The sequence below is a fragment of the Aquarana catesbeiana genome, linkage group LG06, assembly GCF_042186555.1.
Source record: "Aquarana catesbeiana isolate 2022-GZ linkage group LG06, ASM4218655v1, whole genome shotgun sequence".
Classification (NCBI taxonomy): Eukaryota; Metazoa; Chordata; class Amphibia; order Anura; family Ranidae; genus Aquarana; species Aquarana catesbeiana.
In genome coordinates, this window is record NC_133329.1 from 34202108 (window position 1) to 34225997 (window position 23890).

At 42.3% G+C, this 23890-nt stretch overlaps 1 protein-coding gene across 1 annotated transcript; it reads right to left on the minus strand.

Moving 5' to 3' along the window:
- Positions 1 to 2011: 2011 nt before the first annotated feature.
- Positions 2012 to 22786, minus strand: LOC141148293 (up-regulator of cell proliferation-like). The gene is made up of 3 exons (XM_073635586.1): positions 22602 to 22786; positions 15531 to 15588; positions 2012 to 9379 (listed from the first exon to the last, which is right to left on the minus strand). Exons 2-3 carry the CDS (start codon positions 15544 to 15546, stop codon positions 4707 to 4709), a joined length of 4689 nt encoding a protein of 1562 aa, XP_073491687.1. The 5' UTR covers positions 15547 to 15588; positions 22602 to 22786; the 3' UTR covers positions 2012 to 4706.
- Positions 22787 to 23890: the final 1104 nt, after the last annotated feature.

The window sequence follows — 23890 nt, forward strand, 5'->3', positions numbered from 1 at the left end:
TTTGTTGCGATTCGGCACTGTGTCGCTTTAACTGACAATTGCGCAGTCGTGCGATATCCCAGTTTAGGCTGATATGTATTCTTATACATATTTTTGGTAATAAAAATCGCAATAAGCGTATATTGATTGGTTTGCGCAAAAGCTATAGCGTTTACAAAATAGGGGATAGATTTTTAGCATTTTTATAATTTTTTTTTTTACTAGGAATGGCGGCAATCTGCAATTTTTATGAAGACTGCGACATTATGGCGGACACATCGGACATTTTTGACACATTTTTGGGACCATTTATACAGCGATCAGTGCTTTAAAAATGCATTGATTACTGTAAAAATGTCACTGGCAGGGAAAGAGTTAACTCTAGGGGGCGATCAAGGGGTTAACTGTGTTCCCTAGTGTGTGTTCTAACTGAAGGTGAGATGGGACTTGCTAGAGGAAAAGATAGATTGCATAAAGAGAGAGGCGCCTCTGGGTGTAGATGTTAAAAACAATTTCTTAGGATCATATGTACAAACAACTCACATTTTATGAAGCCATCAATAAGCATATAGTGAGATAGGGGGTACATCCATCATGGGGATAGTCCTCAGATCCGTCAAAGAAGCTCTTCCTGCTTGCTGGGCATGTGGCCGTGTGAGCTGAACACCGCAAGATAGTGAAAGCCGGCCGTGGTGGAGAGGAGGCTCAAAGCGAGGCCTGGAACGCAGATGGATGGCAGGCAAGGAGAGATGACGTCACTGGCAAGTGACGCATTTCACGAGCGTAGGGCTAGAATGATGTGGCAGCCGCACTCCTTCATCAAACTACAGATGGATAGTGATACTGACATTTAAGAGTCTAATGGGGAGGGAGGTGGCCAAGGGAGAAGAACTATTTATGCCACGTCATTGCAGCCCATACGCTCATCAAACGCGTCGCTTGCCAGTGACGTCATCTCTCCTTGCCTGCCATCCATCTGCGTTCCAGGCCTCGCTTTGAGCCTCCTCTCCACCGCGGCCAGCTTTCACTATCTTGTGGTGTTCAGCTCACACGGCCACACGTCCAGCAAGGAGGAAGAGCTTCTTTGTCGGATCTGAGGACTATCCCCACGATGGATGTACCCCCTATCTCACTATATGCTTATTGATGACTTCATAAAATGTAAGTTGTTTGTACATATGATCCTAATAAATTGTTTTTAACATCTACACCCAGAGGCGCCTCTCTCTTTGTGCTTTCTCTCAGATTTTTGGAACTTGGTTTCAGTTCCCCCCTGAAGGCAGCCCTAGATGTGGATCTCCACCATCATTCCTTCTCCCTTTGTTTTATTCATGGACTTTTATGAACTATGGACTATTCCCTTTCTCCCTAACCATGTTTTTAACCCACATACATTATAATTTTTATATATACTATTTGCATGTCATGGTGTTAATTTTTCCAGATTTGCGCTTTACTTGTATATTGAAAAGATAGATTGGTGTTCATACTTTGTATGAACACACGATCAGGCTCTTCTCCCCTCAGAGAACCGGGATCTCTGTGTTTACACACAGAGATCCGGTTCTCGCCATGTCACGAGCGATCGCGGGAGCCCGGTGGTCATCGCGACCGCCGGGCACTCACATCGGCTCTGGGGGCGAACAGCGGACGTGTGCGCACCCCTAGTTTCACCCAGCCATGCCATTCTGCCTCAGTACAACTGTGGCGGCTGGTCGGCAAGTGGTTAAAGGTCTATTTATAAATGTTTTTACCCAAGATTTACACATTTCCTCAATTGAATCCAGCTGGAAAAATGTGACTCTTAGGTGAAAGTTGTGTAAATCTTGGGAAAAAATAGTAACCAGACCCTTAAGGTTTTCCTTGTAGGCAGTCAGTATTAGACATGTGCATTCATTTTCGTCCGAATGCATTTTTGGTCCGAATTTCAGGTATTTTCGTTATCGTTTTAACAAACGATAAGGAAAGTGCAGAATCCAAAAAACGAAACATCCGACATAAACAAATGCTTTATTTTTGTTTTCATTGCTACAACAGTTCGATATAGATAGGAGATTCGACATGACGCTGACAATAACAATCTGTGTCCATCAAACCTGTGGTCGAATGTGCCTAACCTTAACTCTATTAGTCCAAGATTATTCTACATAGAGAGAAAAGATTCAACATAGAGAGAAAAGATTCAACATAGAGAGAAAAGATTTGACATAGAGAGAAAAGATTCGACATAGGGGAGAAAAGATCGCTGCTGGAATTGGGTGGGGGAAGTAAAATAAAAATAATGATGATGATGAATGTTATTGGCTGATTGTAACCAAAGAGGAGGGGCAGTAAAATAGCTAGAATTAACACACGTACAGCCAACTTACTTTCATTTACGATTATGGTGTCTGTTGAAAGTTCTAAGAAGATTCGATGGAGCAGCTAAACTATACGGCGTCGTACAGTTTAGCTGCTTCATCAAATCTTCTTTGAACATTCGACAGACACCATAAGCCTTCAATGACAGATTCGACCTTAATTAATTTGGATTTTTAGATGAATGCAATTTTTAACGAAAAACGAAATAAAGAAAAACGAATTTCGGGAGTAACTAAATACATTTTTTTTTCGGACGAAAGCGAAATTCCGAAACAAAATATTTCAGTGTGCACATGTCTAATCAGTATAAATACACATAAAAATATTTGTATAGGCTTTCATTTTTTTATTTCTATGAAACCAAAAAGTTACATTCAAAATGAAAGGGGCCCTGTGACATATCAGTCATTACAAACTTGTTGCAGCAGACCCCATCAATTACAATAATTACATTGTTAGTCAACAATCTCTCAATAATTCCATTGTAATAAACATGACTCAATACTCAAGTTCATTAAAGTGGTTGTAAACCTTGTTCAATGGTGTCACTAGAGGGGGCGGGCCACTCCCGGGTGACATTTGGGTGACACCTGCCAGAGGGGTAACACCTGTCGGCAGGACCCCGTCAATGCCACTGCCCCAACGATCCGCATCTCTCACGCCACCGGCTGTTTCATACACAGCCGAGCCGAGTGAAGCTGCCTCCCCCTCCTCTCTGTTTACATCTACACAGGAGGAGGGGCACTGCTGAACATGTCCGTGATATGAGGTATGCACTGCACACATTATGGGTCTGCAGTGAGGGGGTCTGCACTGAATTGGGGGATCTGCAATGAATTGGGGTCTGCACTGAGGGGGTCTGCACTGAGGGGTTCTGCCCTGAATTGGGGTCTGCGCTGAAGGGGTCTGCACTGAATTTGGGTCTGCACTGAGGGGGTCTGCACTGAATTGGTGTCTGCACTGAGGGGTTCTGCACGGAATTGGGGTCTACACTGAGGGGGTCTTCACTGAATTGAGGGGTCTGCACTGAATTGGGGTATGCACTGAGGGGGTTTGCATTGAATTGGGATCTGCACTGAATTGGGGTCTGCACTGAATGGGTCTACACTGAATTGGGGGTCTGCACTGAATTGGGGTCTGCACTGAATTTGGGTCTGCACTGAATGAGGGGTCTGCAATGAATTGGGGTCTGTACTAAAGGAGGTCTGCACTGAAGGGGGTCCATACTGAGGAATGGGGTCTGTACCTAGTGAAGGGGGGTCTGTATTGAGGGAGGGGGGTCTGTACTGAGGGAGGACTATAGTTGGTGGAGGGGGGGGTGACACCATTTTTTTTTCACCAGACGACACCAGCCCTAGTGACGCCACTGACCATGTTACGCCACATTTACCTACAGGCAAGGAAATAATGAGGCTTACCTGTAGGTTCTGGAAATATCTCTTAAACCTGCACGGTTTAGGAGATATTTACCATATATGCTTGCGCCGGCGTCATTGACGCATGCGCACTGAAAAAAGGGAACGGTCGTGCCGTTTCTTAAGGGCCCATGCCATTTCTAAAGGGCCTGTGCCGTGACTGGTGGCTCCTGTGCGCATGCGTGAGAGTGACATCACGCGGCTCTGGCCAGTCACAGAGCCGGAGTCCACGGCCCCGGAAGGAAGAGGGGTTAAGATGGATGGCCAGCGGGGACAGCAGGGACATCACGGGCTTCCTTTGCAGGTAAGTGTAACATAATGGGCTAGTATGTGATGCATACTAGCCCATTATGCTTTTACTTTGCAGGGAAAAAAGAGGAAGTAAAACCCATCAGGGTTTACTTCCTTTTTAAAACAAAATTCCCAAGACAAGTGGAAATAGAGGCTCTACATTAATCCATCCGGACTGGTACAGGAGTAGCCAGGAATTTAATACTTCCTATAATAGGGTAATATTGTATAGGTAAAAGTGCAGAAAGAAATTTGTATAGCATTGATATTATTTTAAACGTGGCTTCACATGTGTTGTAGAGGCATGTAAATTCCTTGGCATATAAAGATGGTAAATCCAATAGAATCTCATTGAGATCTTTTTAGACTTTTTGCACAATATAACATTGCTAACTAGTGAGAAGTTGCTTAGCTGCACATATTTAGAAAATCATTGTCAAATGGTAATAAATCCTATATATATATATATATATATCCAGGTACAGTATATGCGTTATACACAGGTAATGTAGCATCCAGTATGAGCAATGGTCATTCTGTGTAATTACTAGCTCTCTGCATTCTAAATTCACTTATTGGGAAGTATACATTATGTAAAAATACTGTGTACCCTCATTTGTCCCCAATGTAAAGCAGTTTGTAATGATCACTATAGGGACGTCAATTCACATTATAGGCTTTTTTCAAACTTCCAAGTGCTTGCTCTCTGGTGATTTTCATCCAGGTATCCGGCAGCTTAGCTGGTAATGCTCCATACTTTTCTGCAAACTCTTTATTAAACTTTACAAAGATGAACTTCCAGTAATCTGAGGACTCAATGCTGGAGTCAGGCTGAATGGCCCAATCTGGGTAAAATGTACGATACTCTTTATAGGGATGACTTTTCCCTTCTGTGTCTGTATTTCTAAAAGTTAAGTTAGATACAACACGAGTAGAACAGATATCAGCGACCAGCTTCTCATTTTCCACAAAACAAAACTTCCCCAATCCTTGTGGTCTGTGAATGGAAGCTGAATGATTCTTATGGTCATACCCTGCAGCTTCACAGGGGACACCACAGAAAGGACACTGCTTGCCACATCCAACCACCTTCCTGATCAATTCATGCAGAGACTTCACTATGATCCTGGAAAGAATATACTGTATATCTATAGATCTAAGTTCTGATCGGATTTGTTGTTGTGTCTCTGGGAGGAAATTTTCAATTTCCGATGAGAACTGCATAACATCTCCCAAGTTAAGGAATGTGAGGACTTTCATCTCTTTTTGTGAGATCACCAATTCTGTTTTTAATAACTCACAGAACTTCTCCAAAAAACCTGACACAGAGTTTTCCTTCAAGCATCTTTTGTTTTTAAGAGCGGTTTTTATTTTCTTGTCAATTGATGAGAGAATATTCTCCTGCAAGGTTTCTAAAGCTGGTCCTCTGTCATATTTGTTTGTGATGTAAGTTGAAATCCAGTTTTTTATAAAGCTCTCATATGAACTGATGAATTCAACATACTTTTGGAATGACATGTCTTCTAGAAGCTCCTCTAGAACCGTACACTGGAAAGAACTTTTGCTGCGGAATATGACATTTTCTCTTAAAATCTCATCCACAAGATTTTGTCCAAGATGTTTGAAAACATAATCTATTATTGCTGGTTTCAGGCACAGCTCACAAAACTGGTTGGCTCTGCTTCGACTCTCATCTTTTTTGTGTAAAATAATGAGCAATATAGACAAGTACTGGGGCTTTAGCTTTTCCAAGCAACGTTTAGGGTCATTCTCATGGATAAACTTGTCATGTAACTTCTGGAAGGCTTTAGAGGCTTTTCCAAAAATGAAAAGTTTGATATCCAGCTCAAACTGTTTACTAAAGTTAAGCTTTTTCACATCTTTATCATTAAGTTTATCATTGATCTTGTTTAGTAATTCCTTAGAGAACATTTCATTGTAATCATCACTGGAAGACATCTTCTCTTTTATATACTCATCACTGGTCCGAATTATTGAAGCAGCAAGATCTCTACCCTTTTTATGTTCTTGCTTACGTATTAGGTTGCGTAAAACAGATTTAATGGAGCGATCAAAGTGCTTTTTATCATCTATACAAAACCTGACACCTTTCTTTGCATATTGATGTAAAACTTTAACTCTAATTAATGCTTTATTTATCTCAGGTCCTTTATTGCTCATGTCATTTTTGAGAAGGTGAAGAAGAGAATGATCCACATCACACCTCTTAAGTTCTTCCAACTGCAAATCTAATAACGTCTTCTTCCACATCAACTCAAATTCTTGTTGAATTTCTTCTTCACTTACTTCATGATTATTCTGTCTATATCTTTGCAGGAGATGTGTTATTTTATCTTCAATGAATGCCTGGGATTTCCTCTCGATGCCCTGGATTTGTATTTTCCCTTTCTGGATAGACACAGCCTCATGACACTTACTAAGAGCATTTCTTTCAAGTTCTTTTCTCAGGCTCTGTATACTTAATTTAAATTCTTCTCTGTGTCGTTCTATGAGATTAGCATTCTTTGAGTTTTCAAAATATCTTTCTAGTGATTCAGTCATCTTGTTTTCTTCCTCCAGAAGAATATTCTGCAGCTCATGTTTATTGATTTCATATGTTTCTCCAGATTGATTTTTAATGTCGACTTCTGCGCTGATCATCCAGTGGAGAATATTTTTACGGAAATCCCATTCCCATAGGGAATATTGTGAAGACAATTTATTGTAGGCTTTGGCCACCAGACTGTTTCTAAAACTGAAGATGAATTTCTCGTGTTTCACAGATCGCCATAAACTTTCTATCCAAACAATAAAGTCAGGGATGCTGGATGGTTTGTTAATAGTTTGCTCACAATCCAAACATTCAAACAAATACATTTTAAGCTCAAGCACATTTAAGCTGTAGCCATAATTTACTGGAGCCATTGGTGGGTCTCCCTGCCACAAGCCAGGAATGTACCGATTGTCCTTCTTAATATCGTAGTTGATCACATCAGTGAAAGCTGAAATCTCATTTTTTTTCTCCATTTTGGCAGCCTCTTTTGTCATTTCATTCAGTTGTTCCAGAAGTTTCTTTGTGTCTCTCATGTTGTTATCATGAGCCGATACATCACTGACATTTTGGTGTACAAACTGGCAGTTGGGTTTCTTCCCAATTTCTTTCATTCTAAGAAAAGCATGGACCACAATCTGTAAAATATCCTTCATTTCTGTTGTGTTTTCCATGGCCATGTTGACTATGGTGATATCACTCAGCCCAACCACAAATGTGGCCAGTTCATTGTCATGTTCATAGCTGCCCTCCAGTGAGGCCAACTCTGGAGCTTTCAGACCCTCAGTGTCAATCACCAGGATAAAATGACAGCCCAGCTTTTTCTGAAAGTTCTCTTTTACCTTTAGAAGAGTCAAGAAGGCTCCTCGTGTGCATCTTCCACTGGCCACTGGGAACTGTAGACCAAACATGGTGTTGAGAAGGGTGGATTTTCCTGTACTCTGCACTCCCAGCACGGTTATCACTCTCAATCTACATTGCCCTCTTGTTCTGATGTCCAACTCAGTCAACACATTTGTTATCCATTGCAGGGGGATGTTGGAAGCATCTCCATCAATAAGCTCCAAAGGAAATCCATCTAACAGAAGACTGGCTGCTATTCCTGGAAGTTTAAAAAAATTATTTTGATGTCTCACAATTTGTTTTTGATTTGTCAAAGAACTTTCAGCTTCATAGAACTGACCCAGTTCACGGAGAAAGTGTTCTATCCCTAAAGAGCTATCTGACAGCTTCTGATCTAAGTCCTGAAGTTCTTTGCTATGTGTGGTGTTGGTACATTTCTCCTTATATGCACTTTGAAGTTCAGTCAGATTGTGTCTAGAAATTCCATCAAGCTTAAATTTCATCCATTTCAGAAAATATTGTCTTTCTTTCTGAGACAAATCAGTAATTGCATCTATAAACATCTTTATACCTTTTGGAGTTTGGTGTTTATATTGCTCTGAGCGCAAGTTATTGCATTTATTTAGCAGATCAGCCTGATATGTTTCTGCATTCTCCTCTCCTTGATTTTTCATTCTGCAAAGTTCTTTTTCTATTTTGGACAACTGTTTCCAGAGATCTCCTTGTAATTTCATTTCTTGCTTTTTATACTGTGCTAAATCATGGATTTCTCTAGTAATTTTATTGACAAGGTCTTTTGCTTTTTGGCATTCATTTGTATCTTCATCCACCACAATATTATGTTTACCAAAGAATTTAGGAAGAACTCCTAGTTTTACATTTTTGGAGCATTTCTTTAACATATTTTGAAGTTTTGGTTGGATTTTTTTTATGAAACTTGCATCATTCTCTGACTTGCTTTTCAAGACAACCTGTTCCTTATCACTTCCTAATACTGGTAATAGACGCTGAAGAATGCGTAGTGTCTCTTTCTCTATATCTTTCCCTGGACTAGGAGTAACAACAAAGTAAAATGTGGTGTCACATTGACTGCATTTTGATAACAGTTGGAATTCTCGCTCATTGATTGTCTCCATAAATATAAACACAGCTGATGAGATTTCACTCAGAAATGTGAACTGGTCCCAGTTGGTCTCTAGGGCTCCACGTAGATTGGCCACTGCAAAGGCTTCTGGAAAAATATCAGATTTACTGCAGGGAAAATACCAGGATATTTCCACAAGTCCTTCAGATATTTTCCTCTCAAGGTTTCCTCCTTCCATATCACCATGTATGAAGAGGTTGTATTGGTGCTGGGCTGGATTAAGAACTTGATTCAGAGTTTTGGATTTGGACAGCTTGGTTTTCCCCAATCTTACAAAAGAAATGATTGGCATAGAAATATTCACCACATTTTCCTCTCTGAACCCTTTGCTGTCAGCTAGTGACTGAGGTCTCCACTTTTTTACAATGTCTCTCATTGCCCACAGCATGAAGGTACAATGTGACCCGTCTCCAGCAGGGAGCAGCAGAGGGACAGCAAACTGACACATGGCCATTTTACTCACAATCTCCTGTTGCAGAATACTGTCTGAACAATGCAGAAGTACACAGAGGACATCAATGGGGTGCATGAAATTTGAACTTTGTGGATCCTCATTTATAGCTTCAAATGGATCAATTTCTTTTTCAGCATCGGTGTCATATAGAGTGTTCCTTGCAGTAATGTCCAGAGCCATGATCTTCCTCAGAGTACACCAGGGTATATCTTCTATCTTCTGGGGTTTATTGTCTTTATTGTACTCTGCAGAGATTTCTAGAATATCCCCCAAAGTCAGCTTATTAGAAATATACTTCTCCATCTTCAACAGTACAAGGAGATTAGTAAAAGCCTCTGACTCTGTAAACAGAAAAAAGCAACAGGTACAATTAATACATCATTGTTATATTAAATTGATTTAGTTTTAAAATCTTTGAGGTTAGGGCTTGGGATGAGGTTTGGATTTATCCAGCCATGGGTTCCAACTCAACTCAAGGGTCGGAATTCAGGGATCCTGGCAATTTTTTGACCAAGTACACCATGGCATTTTAAAATCATAATTTACCATACATAAACCATGGTTAGCAGGCTTGGAGCAGCCAAAAATGTGGGGAATTTGATAAGCCAGCCCTCCTCCCTATAAAAGAGGGGTTTAGGGCAGCCATAGGAGAAAATAGGGGTCAGTAAGCAAACTGGGTTTTACTATTACTAATTTAAGTGGTGGGGGTCTTCTTCATTTAACCACTTCAGCCCCGGAAATGATTTGTCCCCCTAATGACCAGGCCAATTGCATGGTCGTGCGGCATTGTACTCAAACAAAATTGACGTCCTTTTTTTCCTACAAATAGAGCTTTCTTTTGGTGGTGTTTGATCACCTCTGCAGTTTTTATTTTTTGTGCTATAAACAAAAAAAGAGCGACAATTTTGAAAAAAATAAATAAAAATCTTTTACTTTTTGCTATAATAAATATCCCCCCAAAAAATATAAAAAAAATAACTTCTTTCTCAGTTTAGGCCGATATATATATATTCCTCTACATATTTTTGGTAAAAGAAATCGCAATAGGAGTATATTGATTGGTTTGAGCAAAAGTTATAGCGTCTACAAAATAGGGGATATATTTATGGCATTTTTATTACAATTTTTTTTTTACTAGTTATGGCAGCGATTAGCGATTTTTAGCAGGACAGCGACATTGCGGCGGACAGATCGGACACTTTTGACACTTTTTTGGGACCATTGACGTTTATACAGCGATCCAAGTTAAAAATAGCCACTGATCACTGTATAAATGTCACTGGCAGGGAAGGGGTTATCACTAGGGGGCGATCAAGGGGTTAAATATGTGTCCTGGGGAGTGTTTCTCACTGTGGGGGTAGGGGACTGACTGGAGGAGGAGACATATCACTGTTCATAACCAGTATGAACAGGAGATCTGTCTCCTCTCTCCTGACAAAACGGAGATCTGCCTGCTCACATTGACAGATCTCCATTCTGTCTCTCTCAGGAGTGATCGTGGGTGCCTGGCAGACATCACGGCCGCCGGGCACGTGCATCGGCTCTGCCGTGGTGCCTAGTGGTCTTAAAGTGGCCGACGTACAGCTGCGGCGATTTGCCCAGGGGAGCCAACCTGCCATATTATAACTGCGGCGGCTGGTCCTTAAGTGGTTGAACAAAAATATCTTACTAGGACTACAATCTGTTTCAGAAACCAGATTGATTGCAACTCTTGGACAATAACCCCCTTAGCTGCTCTTTTGTGTGTTCCTATTTTTGGGGTATTTTGCTTAAATTTTAGTTTGTGATTGCTTTGAGGGTGCAGTCCCATTCAGGACATGAAAAAGTAGGAAATGTCCCTGAAATACATTGTCATAGCTTCGTAACAATGCCAAGCTCACTCCATGGTGGCTGGTGTGTATCGTCCTGGGCTTAAGCTTTTGGAGGTTCCTTACAACCGTGAGTACATTCAGCCTCGCTCAGCAGCCAGCATAGTGCACTTTGTGATCACAGATGCTGGCTTTATCTGTTGTGCTTCTTGAGCAGACTTGGTGCCCTTGGGTTGCTGATACTGCAGGGAAGAGTAAAGGTGCAGGGTGTGGGGGCTGCTGCACAACAAGTCTGCATGCATGGGATGCTCATCAGGTTATCAAGGACATTATCTCCCACCGGTCAGCATATTATTGTGATGGGCTTTTGCATCTTCTAGTAATTGAGAGTGCAATGAGTTTTATTATTTTTGATTGTGTTTTTAATAAAAGTTGAATGTGTACTAGATCACTGAGCTCCCAGTCTCTCACTAGACTTTCAGATCCAATCGCCACTGAATCTCCTGAGCTCTTCCACAGCTAACAAGCTGTATACTCCTCAAGCATCAACCCCGCTATCCTTCTGGGTCCCTGGCTTGGCACTTGCTGAAGCTTTCCCACTTCTTCACTGTCCCCGGTCGGTGAGAAAACTGCTCTGGTACTGGCTCCTGCTTACTCACTGTAGTCTCGGGTAATAAGGTTGATGGTCCCTAAGTGGCGACAGCTTCCCCTTTACATCCGGGCACAACTGGTTCCCTGTCCGGTGGAACCTTTATCCTCGGTTGGACTCCAATCCTGCAGTCCCAACCCTACACTACTTCTCCTGCTCCTGGATAGGCCTCAGGCAGCCTAGCAGCCAGGTGTCCCCGGGATAGGCCTCAGGCTTCCGGCCTAGCAACCCAGGCGACATAACACACATCCACACAGACAGCCGGCCAGGTGGCACAGAACACCGACCACCTGACTCCACCCAAATAAATAGGCTCTCCCAGCATACCAAGGGACCAAAGAGACCCCTGCCAATTGGTTGAGACACCCCATCCATTCATGATCTGACCTTCCTAAGCCCCTGTCATTCTAATGTCACCAGTAGGGATGAGCCGAACACCCCCAGTTCGGTTCGCACCAGAACTTACGAACAGACCAAGACTTTGCACGAACGTTAGAACCTCATTGAAGTCTATGGGACTCGAACGTTCAAAATCAAAAGTGCTCATTTTAAAGGCTAATTTGCATGGTATTGTCATAAAAAGGGTCTGGGGACCCGGGTCCTGCCCCAGGGCACATGTATCAATGCAAAAAAAAGTTTTAAAAACGGCCGTTTTTTCGGGAGCAGTGATTTTAATAATGCTTAAAGTCAAACAATAAAAGTGTAATATTCCTTTAAATTTCGTAGCTGTGGGGTGTCTATAGTATGCCTGTAAAGGGGCGCATGTTTCCCATGTTTAGAACAGTCTGACAGCAAAATGACATTTCAAAGGAAAAAAAGTCATTTAAAACTACTTGCGGCTATTAATGAATTGCCGGTCCGACAATACACATAAAAGTTCATTGATAAAAACGGCATGGGATTTCCCCACAGGGGAACCCCAAACCAAAATTTAAAAAAAACTGGCGTGGGGGTCCCCCTAAATTCCATACCAGTCCCTTCAGGTCTGGTGCGGATTTTAAGGGGAACCCCGCATCAAAATTTTTTAAAAAATTGGCGTGGGGTCCCCCCAAAAATCCATACCAGACCCTTATCTGAGCACGCAACCTGGCAGGCCACAGGAAAAGAGGGGGGATGAGAGAGTGCCCCCCCTCCTGAACCGTACCAGGCCACATGCCCTCAACATTGGGAGGGTGCTTTGGGGTAGCCCACCAAAGCACCTTGTCCCCATGTTGATGAGGACAAGGGCCTCATCCCCACAACCATTGGCCTTTGGTTTTGGGAGTCTGCGGGCAGGGGCTTATCGGAATCTGGAAGCCCCCTTTAACAAGGGGACCCCCAGATCCCGGCCCCCCCCGTGTGAAATGTTTACCCCTACCATTTCACAAAAAAACTGTCAAAAATGTTAAAAATGACAAGAGACAGTTTTTGACAATTTCTTTATTTAAAGTCTTCTTTTTTCCATCTTCTTTCTTCTATCTTCCTTCGGTTTCTTCCTCCATCTTCTTCTTCCTCCAATCCTCTGCTGCATTCTCCGGTGTTCTCATACGGCATCTCCCTCTGTGGCATCTTCTTATCTTCATCTTCTTCTCTTCATCTTCTTTTCGGGCCGTTCCGCATCCATGATTGGATGCGAGGCTCCCGCTGTGTGACGCTTCACTCTTCATCTTTTTCTCTTCATCTTTTTCTCTTCATCTTCTTCTCTTCTTCTTCTTGTCTTCATCTGCTTTTTGGGCCACTCATGATGGCATGGAGGGAGGCTCCTGCTGTGTGACGCTTCTCCTCTTCTGATGGTTCTTAAATAACGGGGGGGTGGAGCCACCCGGTGACCCCGCCCTCCGCTATTTAAGAACAGTCAGAAGACGAGAAACGTCACACAGCGGGAGCCTCCCTCCATGCCAACATGGATGCGGAGCGGCCCGAAAAGAAGATGAAGACAAGAAGTTGAATAGAAGAAGATGAAGAGAAAAAGATGAAGAGAGAAGCGTCACACAGCGGGAGCCTCCCATCCAATCATGAATGCGGAGCGGCCCGAAAAGAAGATGAAGAGAAGAAGATGAAGATAAGAAGATAAAGAGAAGAAGATGAAGAGAAGAAGAATGCCACGGAGGGAGATGCTGGACGAGAACACCGGAGAAAGAAGCAGGGGATCGGAGGAAGAAGAAGATGGAGGAAAAAACCGAAGGAAGATAGAAGAAAGAGGATAGAAGATGGAAAAAAGAAGACTTTAAATAAAGGAATTGTCAAAAACTGTCTCTTGTAATTTTTAACATTTTTGACAGTTTTTTTGTGAAATGGTAGGGGTACTTTTGTACCCCCTTACCATTTCACACAGGGAGGGGGCCGGGATCTGGGGGTCCCCTTGTTAAAGGGGCTTCCAGATTCCAATAAGCCCCCGCCCGCAAACCCCCACAACCACCTGCCAAGGGTTGTGGGGATGAGGCCCTTGTCCTCATCCACATGGGGACAAGGTGCTTTGGTGGGCTACCCCAAAGCACCCTCCCAATGTTGAGGGCATGTGGCCTGGCACAGTTCAGCAGGGGGGGCGCTCTCTCGTCCCCCCTCTTTTCCTGCGGCCTGCCAGGTTGCGTGCTCGGATAAGGGTCTGGTATGGATTTTTTTTTAATTTTGGCGCAGGGTTCCCCTTAAAATCCATACCAGACCTGAAGGGTCTAGTATGAATTTTGAGGGGGACCCCTACATCATTTTTTTTTTTAAATTTTGGCGCGGAGTTCCCCTTAATATCCGTACCAGATCTGAAGGGCCTGGTATGGAATTTAGGGGGACCCCCATGCCAGTTTTTTTTTTTTAATTTTGGTTCGGGGTTTCCTTGTGGGGAAATCCCATGCCGTTTTTATCAATGAACTTTTATGTGTATTGTTGGACCAGCAATTCATTAATAGATGCGAGCAGTTTTAAATGACTTTTTTTCCTTTGAAATGTAATTTTGCTGTCAGACTGTTCTAAACGTGGAAAACATGCGCCCCTTTACAGGCATACTATAGACACCCCCCAGGTACGAAATTTAAAGGAATATTACACTTTTATTGTTTGACTTTAAGCATTATTAAAATCACTGCTCCCGAAAAAACTGCCATTTTTAAAACTTTTTTTGCATTGATACATGTTCCCTGGGGCAGGACCCGGGTCCCCAAACACTTTTTATGACAATACCATGCAGATAAGCCTTTAAAATTAGCACTTTTGATTTCTCCCATAGACTTTTAAAGGGTGTTCCGCGGCTTTCGATTTTGCTGCGAACACCCCAAATTGTTCGCTGTTCGGCGAACAGCCGATGTTCGAGTCGAACTCGAAGCTCATCCCTAGACATCAGCTACAGCGCCACGTAGTGAAAGAAGAGAAATGGTGCAGCAATTCCAGAGTTAGAAAGGAATCAGTGGATCTTCTAACAATTAACCAGGATAACTACTACCTGGCAAACTAATGGCACGCTCATGGTGGCGTGCGCCCACAATGCCGCATCTTAAAGGGAACGTACAGGTATGCCCATTTGCGTAGCCGTGCCATTGTGCCGACGTACATCGTCGTGCACTGGTCAGCAAGCGGTTAAGGCATATTTGCTTCAGACACACACACAAAGACACATATCTGATTCAATCATTATCTTAAGAATATAATACACTATTGATGTTATTTTTACATTCTACGTGTTGATATTGTTCTTATACTAATGTACTAATATTTTTCTATTGTATTATTAAATCAATTTTTGAGTTTTTACACAAGAACTGAATGGACTTTCTTGGAACTTTCCTCATCAATATGATTTACAGAATATTGATAATAATACCTTAAAAACGGTATTTAACACCCTGCTCCCCCTTTATAGAGAGGAGTCTGGCACAAAACAAAGCCCCTATTATTGGCCCTTCTAAGTCAGCTGACCCAATGCAATGCATTAATGTTATGAAGAATTTGGGTGATCAGATTGTTACATTTGTTTTCGAGGAGCATGATCCTTGAATTTTCTGGATTAGCCTCCAATCAATGGAAGACCCAAACCTGAAGCTCATCCTAATTGAGAACAAAACATACCTCCTGTTGTAGCCATCTGGAAGGTGTGAAGTTATCTTCCGTGATCCACATCCACGTACTAAAAGATTTAAAGCAGAACATACTTATTTATAGATCTTTATATCTCTCTATAAATACTGTATACACACACAAAAATTTTATTTTCATTATGCTAATCTCTTTTCTTATGTTGCCGAAGCTGTTCATTTAGGAATGTGAATACAGGCATACCCCACTTATAAGTACACAATGGGGCTTATTTACTAAAGCTGGAAAGTGCAAAATCAGGCTCACTTCTGCATAGAAACCAATGAGCTTCCAGGTTTTATTACCAAAGCTTAATTGAACAATCTGAGGTTAGAAGCTCATTGGTTTCTATGCAGCAGTGAGCCTGATTTTGCACTTTCCAGCTTTAGTAAATAAACCCCATTGTGTACTTAAAAGTGGGGTATGCCTGTATGCACTTTGCAAAGTGAATGTTCACTTTGCTTAGTAAATAATGTGACGCTGTGTTCACTTTACTTATCCAATCAGGTGCAAGAACATATCCTTCAAATTTTCCTTGGACGTGATTGGGTATTCAAAAGGAATACAGCATCACCTTATTAAGTCAGCATGCTCTAATACTTTAGTAAGTCAATTGCATGCTTCAGGGATGACACAGTCAAGTAAATCCTGCCACTTTTGCAGTTCTCTGTTGTATTTTATTTATTTTACTTATAAAGAGAGATGAACTTACGCAGCACTTTACATATATATTGCATATTCACATCCGTCCCTGCCCTCAAGGAGCTTGCAATGTAAGGTTCCTAGCTCACATTCATACAACCACATACTAGGGCCAATTTAGATCGGAGCCAATTAACCTACCAGCATGTCTTTGGAGTGTGGGAGGATACCAGAGTACCCAGAGAAAACCTACACAGGCACAGGGAGAACATGCAAACTCCAGGCAGGTGGTGCTGTGGTTGGGATTTAAACTGATCACCCTAGTGCTGCCAGGCAGCCATGATATCCTCTTAGCCACTGTGCTGCCCATATTGACTAATGTTTGAAAAAGGTCCGCCACTGCTGCAGCTTCTCACTTTGTGATATGCTACGAAGTTACAATGTTCAGTCTAATCACTGGGGGAGCGGAGACTGAGGAAATTCTTACTCCTGCCTGCAGAAGACTGATGACATCATCTCAGCCTAGGCAAAGTCAATGACTGGAGCTCATCGATACCTTTTAATGAGAACAGATGGCACTTTTCCTAAAAATAATACTTTTGTTATATAATCTGACATCAAAAGGAGTCGCACTGCCAGAAAGTGTCAGGTTATGTACAATATATATAAAGCAAGCGAAAATTCAAAAAAATATAAAAAAGGAAGAAAGTCCACACGCAAAAGAAAAAGCCCTCCTTTCAAGTGTTCATATATGTGATAAGAAGTATACACGCTTACCAAATAAATATTACCCCCTAATTAAAGAGAGGTCAACAGTGCTTGCAATCGAGCACCCAGCTATAGATCACAGTCAGGTCCGGACTGGGAATAAAAACCAGCCCTGGAAATAATTTTTTTCCAGCCCCATAGCATTATTATACCAGCCCAACAGCATCAACGTAATTTTTTTCTTCATAAAAGTGAAAATCATGCATTTTAACCACTTAAGCCCCGGACCATTTGGCTGGCCAAACACCAGAGCACTTTTTGCGACTCGGCACCGCGTCGCTTCAACTGACAATTGCGCGGTTGTGCGACGTGGCTCCCAAACAAAATTGACGTCCTTTTTTTTCTCACAAATAGAGCTTTCTTTTGGTGGTATTTGATCACCTCTGTGATTTTTATTTTTTGCACTATAAACATAAAAATACCAACAATTTTGAAAAAAAAACGCATTATTTTTTACTTTTTGCTATAATAAATATCCCAAAAAAATATATCATTTTTTTTCCCCTCAGTTTAGCCCGATATGTATTCTTGTACATTTTTGGTAAAAATAGGGGATAGTTTTATGGCATAGGGGTTAAGTGTGTCCTAGGGAGTGATTCTAACTGCGGAGGGAGGGGCTATGTGTGACACAACACTGATCACCGCTCCCGATTACAGGGAGCTGTGATCAGTGTCCTGTCACTAGCCAGAATGGGGAGATGCTTGTTTACATCAGCATTTCCCCGTTCTTCCTCTCCGTGAGACGATCGCGGGTATCCTCGCGGACATCGAGACCGCGGGACCCGCGATCATGCTCACGAAGCTCCCGGCGGTGCGTGCGCCCGCAAGCCGCCTCTTAAAGGGCAACGTACAGTTATGTGATACTGCCTGTATGTGCCCTTCTGCCGCAGTATATCTGCGTGAGGCGGTCGGGAAGCAGTTAAAGCACACTTGAAGAGCGTATTATATACAGATAAGACAGATATGAAAGCACATAGGGCTTTATATATATAAGAGCAAATTTCAAATTAAAAGTTGTAAAAGTGCAGACATGGTACAGGAGATGTCAGAGGCTGTGCAGACATGGTACAGGAGGTGGTCATAGGCTGTGCAGACATGGTGCAGGAGGTGGTCATAGGTTGTGCAGACATGGTGCAGGTGGTGGTCATAGGATGTGCAGACATGGTACAGGAGGTGGTCATAGGCTGTGCAGACATGGTGCAGGAGGTGGTCATAGGCTGTGCAGACATGGTGCAGGAAGTAGTCATAGGTTGTGCAGACATGGTGCAAGAGGTAGTCATAGGCTGTGCAGACATGGTGCAGGTGGTGGTCATAGGCTGTGCAGACATGGTGCTGGAGGTGATCATAGGCTGTGCAGACATGGTACCAGAGGTGGTCATAGGTACATACATATTTTGAACTGTATATGTAATATGCATTTATTTTAATATGCTAAGTGGCTAAGCATTGAAAGTCCATGAAGGTATAGCTTTTTTAGTTATTCTTCCTAGGGTAGGTAAGGACATTTGGTAGCATTCTAGGAGATGGTGGCTGTTTTTTCTTTAATCCTCCTAGAAAAAATGTCTGTTTACTGATTTTAAAGACCCAATTTGAGTTTGAATTCCATGCTCCTTTAATAGTTCCCAGAAGGGGGGCGTGGTGACTACCCATGAAGATGGCCACATAAGCCGAGTGCTCTGCATGACTGTCGGGAATTGAGCCCTTAACCAGAGCCGCCCTCACTCCTGTACCACATCCTGCAAGCCCTTCAGGCTTCTCAAGATTCTCACAATGTCATGCCACGGAGAGCCTTTACAGCCGCAGAAAATGTTGTGTTTCTTCCCGACAGTGAGTCGCTGGCTACAACTAAATGGCGGTGACTCCCAAACACTGCAGGCCGCTGTTAGACCTCTAGAGGCGGAACACCAGCTTTCCAGGATATGAAGCGGTCGCAGACACAGCTCAAAGCAGCCCCAGGGCAAGCGGCCTACTGGGAAATTTCCCGCTATCCCGGTAGGCCTGTCCGGCCCTGCTGGCAGATGGTTATGAGTCGGTTCACAGTCAGGCATCACCCCATAAAGTTAATCTCCTTAAACCCAGTCGACCGTGTGATCACCTGCTGACTTGGCACCATCCACAGGAAGCTTAATGATTCACCTTTTGTGTGTCTCTCTCTGTCTTTTAGGTGACCCCATAGCCTTGGCAGCAGAAAACTACAACAAATTGCTGTCCACTCCCTCCAGTTGCTGTGACCAGTTGCAGGGTGGTGTGCTGTCCCTTATCAGAATATACCTACTAGAGATAATGCTGCAATATGGAAGATCTAAGATCCATATTTGCCTGATGATTTTTAAAGGAGTCGTGAATACAGCTTATTAATGTGAGGAGTTTACAGAAGGAAAATACATCAAGTATGTTTGCATGTCTTCATCTGAGAGTGTCCTGGCTGAGGAGAATAAGGAAACACTCAGATGAAGATATGCAAACATACCTGATGTATTTTCCTTCTGTGAACACCTTACATCATCATTAATAAGCTGCACCACTCCTTCTTTAAATATCAGTAGGCAAATACGGATCTCAGATCCTCCATATTGCAGCATTAGCTTTAGTAGGACAACAACATTAAGATATTTTGGTAAGAAGATAAAGGACAGCACACTACCCTGCAACTGATCAAAGCAAGTGGACAGCAAGTTGTCGTAGTTTCCTGCTGCCTAGGCTACAGGGTCACCTACAAGACAGAAAAAGAGAGAGACAAAAGAGGAAGAACCACTTTAGGCTGCCTGTGGATGGTGCCAAGTCAGCAGGTGACCATACTGTTTAGACTACTGGGTTTAAGGAGATGAACTTTATGGGATGATACCTGATTGAGAACCGACTGATAACCATCAGCCAGCAAGAAGAGAGTGAGGAGTTGCTCTATAGTGATCTAAAGCTGGGTGCTCGATTGCAAGCTCTGTTGACTCCTCTTTAATTAGGGGGTCATATTTAGCTGATAAGCATGTATTCTTTACATAAGGGGTGGTTGCTTCACGACTGAACATTCCAGGTGATGGACGCTTATCACATATATAAGAGTATAGTATCTCACAAAAGTGAGTACACCCCTCACATTTTTGTAAGTATTTTATTATATCTTTTCATGTGACAAAACTGAAAAAATGACCCTTTGCTACAATGTAAAGTAGGGAGTGTACAGCTTGTATAACAGTGTAAGTTTGCTGTCCCCTCAAAATAACTCAACACACAGCCATTAATGTCTAAACTGCTGGCAACAAAAGCGAGTACACCCCTAAGGGAAAATGTCCAAATTGGGCCCAAAGTGTCAATATTTTGTGTGGCCACCATTATTTTCCAGCACTGCCTTAACCCTCTTTAACATGGAGTTCACCAGAGCTTCACAGGTTACCACTGGAATTCTCTTCCACTCCTCCATGACAACATCACAGAGCTGGTGGATGTTAGAGACCTTGCGCTCCTCCACCTTCCGTTTGAAGATGCCCCACAGATGCTCAATAGGGTTTAGGTCTGGAAACATGCTTAGCCAGTCCATCACCTTTACCCTCAGCTTCTTTAGCAAGGTAATGGTCATTTTGGAGGTGTGTTTGGGGTCATTATCATGTTTCAATACGGCCCTGTGGCCCAGTCACCGAAGGGAGGGGGTCATGTTCTGCTTCAGTATGTCACAGTAAATGTTGGCATTCATGGTTTCCTCAATGAACTGTAGCTTCCCAGTGCCAGTACACTCATGCAGCCCCAGACCATGACACTCCCATCACCATGCTTGACTGTAGGCAAGATACACATGTCTTTGTATTCCTTACCTGGCTGCCGCCACATACGCTTGACACTATTTGAACCAAATAAGTTTATCTTGGTCTCATCAGACCACAGGACATGGTTCCAGTAATCCATGTGCTTAGTCTGCTTGTCTTCAGCAAACTGTTTGTGGGCTTTTTTGTGCATCATCTTTAGAAGAGGCTTCTTTCTGGGACGACAGCCATGCAGACCAATTTGATTCAGTGTGCAGCGTATGGTCTGAGCACTGACAGGCTGACCCCCGACCGCTTCAACCTCTGCAGCAATGCTGGCAGCACTCATATGTCTATTTCCCAAAGACAACCTCTGGATATGATGCTGAGCATTCAACTGCTCTCAACTACTTTGGTCGACCATGGCGAGGCCTGTTCTGAGTGGAACCTGTCCTGTTAAACCGCTCTATGGTCTTGACCACCATGCTGCAGCTCAGTTTCCGGTTCTTGGCAATCTACTTATAGCCTAGGCCATCTTTATGTAGAGCAACAATTATTTTTTTTATCCACCCGCATTGTTCTTTGACATGAGATGCCATGTTGAACTCCCAGTGATCAGTATGAGAGAGTGAGAGTGATAACACCAAATTTAACACACCTGCTCCCCATTCACACTTGAGATCTTGTAACACTAACGAGTCACATGACACCGAGGAGGGAAAATGGCTAATTGGGCCCAATTTGGACATTTTCACTTAGGGGTGTACTCACTTTTGTTGCCAGCGGTTTAGACCTTATTGGCTGTGTGTTGAGTTATTTTGAGGGGACAGCAAAAATTATATTTTGTATGTTTTGGGACAGTTTTTCTTTGATAATAAAAAAATAGGAGATATCCATTACTATTTACTAACAAATAAAGACCCAATTCATCCTGAAAAAATGCACTATAATACACCTGGATATGCTAAGTAGTTGTGATGATATGTACAGTTTTACTAACACGTGTCAAAGTTGCCAAATTGCAGGCATTAAGATTAGTTTTACCTCCTGTCATGAAGGGGTTTATGGTCGGGATCAGGGCCCTCTTTAATGCAGGGCAAAAGGGGCAGCTGCCCCCGACCCAGTCACTGTTTTGAGGCCCAAAGCAGCTGCCCCTTGAGCCCACACTGCCTGCAAACAGTTGATAAGTGGATTTGGGAGGGCCCAATAAAATGTTTGCCCAGGGTTCAATGGATATTAAAGATGGCCCTGGTCGGGATCCTTTGGCATGGAGGATTACTCTACTTGCACCCGGAAATGATTAACTATTCCCATCTCTGTGGGGAACCCTGCTTAACTAATAGGGTCAAATGTTCTTAAACTATTTTTCTCATAGGATCAACTGCTAGAGTTGTTACATTCAGTGGGATAAGGAAACGATTACACACATAATACAAACATTACGAAACATATTTGTTACGCTTGCACAGACATTCACAAAATCGTCCCTTTAGTCATCCCAGCAGGGGGCACACAGCAATAAAAAAAATGACAGGGGGTCTAATTCTCTAATCCATACTACAGAAACAAGTTTGGCTTTAGGTATAGGCTAATGTACATTGGTGAAAAAATGTAATCATCAATTCCACATATAATATACGATATATATATATATATATATATATATATATATATATATATATATTCACAGTATATATCTTGGTGACTTGGATAGTTGAAGCCCTAACTTTTATAACATCCTTGACATTCAGAAAAAGACACTTTGATGAGTATTCTCATTATTATGTCTGGAGAATCTTGCTGTTAGACAATCTACAGGTTTGCATATCATTACACCTAACTCTATAGGTAGTCTTTTATGTTTGTTGGTTTTTAAAATGTCTTTCCATGTCTGTCTTGATTTGTTTTAAGTATTACTAACCTTGTATGAGTGAGTTTCGGTGCGGTGGCTTCTAGAGTTGTTTGTTGCTTTCAAGGCTTTTACCTCAAGAAGATAACTGTGTAACTATGTAACCAAGGTGTATTGCTGCTATGTGCAATGGCGAGCCATACGTTGTGGTGTGAGTGAGGAGTGAGTGTTTTAGCTTTTTATAAGTATGCTGCTCTCAAAGTGAAAGTAACCTATGTGTCAAGAAATACCAACTTCTCTTATCAGCGCAGTTTATTTGCAGCCATGTTTATCTGCAGCCAAACCCAGTGGAACATTTTTCCTGATTCCTTTCTAAGCTGTCTTTATTTCATTTCTAAACACAAGAACAAGCAGGATGTTGGATTCATATTTACTAAGGGTCACTGAAATTGTCACTGGGCAGTGGGCACTAGTGTCACCTTAAGGGCATTATGGGCCCCTGGGCAAAGTAATGCACTGGGGCCCCTACCAGGGAGATGGTGGGATGGCAAACAGTGAGTATGGCTAAATTATACTACATATTGGGCGTGGCCTTTTAGTCTAATTAACCACTTCAGCCCCGGAAGGATTTACGCCCTTCCTGACCAGAGCACTTTTTACAATTTGGCACTGCGTCGCTTTAACTGCTAATTGCGCAGTCATACAATACTGTACCCAAACAAAATTTGTGTCCTTTTCTTCCCACAAATAGAGCTTTCTTTTGATGGTATTTGATCACCTCTGCCGTTTTTATTTTTTGCGCTATAAACGGAAAAAGACTGAAAATTTTGAAAAAAAATGATATTTTCTATTTTTGTTATAAAAAAATCCAATAAACTCAATTTTAGTCATACATTTAAGCCCAAATGTATTCGGCCACATGTCTTTGGTAAAAAAAAATGTCAATAAGCGTATATTTATTGGTCTGCGCAAAAGTTATAGTGTCTACAAACTACGGTACATTTTCTGGAATTTACACAGCTTTTAGTTTATGACTGCCTATGTCATTTCTTGAGGTGCTAAAATGGCAGGGCAGTACAACCCCCCCAAATGACCCCATTTTGGAAAGTAGACACCCCAAGGAAATTCCTGAGAGGCATGTTGAGCCCATTGAATATTATTTTTTTTTGTCCCAAGTGATTGAATAATGACAAAAAAAAATTTACAAAAAGTTGTTACTAAATGATATATTGCTCACACAGGCCATGGGCATATGTGGAATTGTAACCCAAAATACATTTAGCTGCTTCTCCTGAGTATGGAGATACCACATGTGTGGGACTTTTTGGGAGCCTAGCCGCGTACGGGGCCCCGAAACCAAG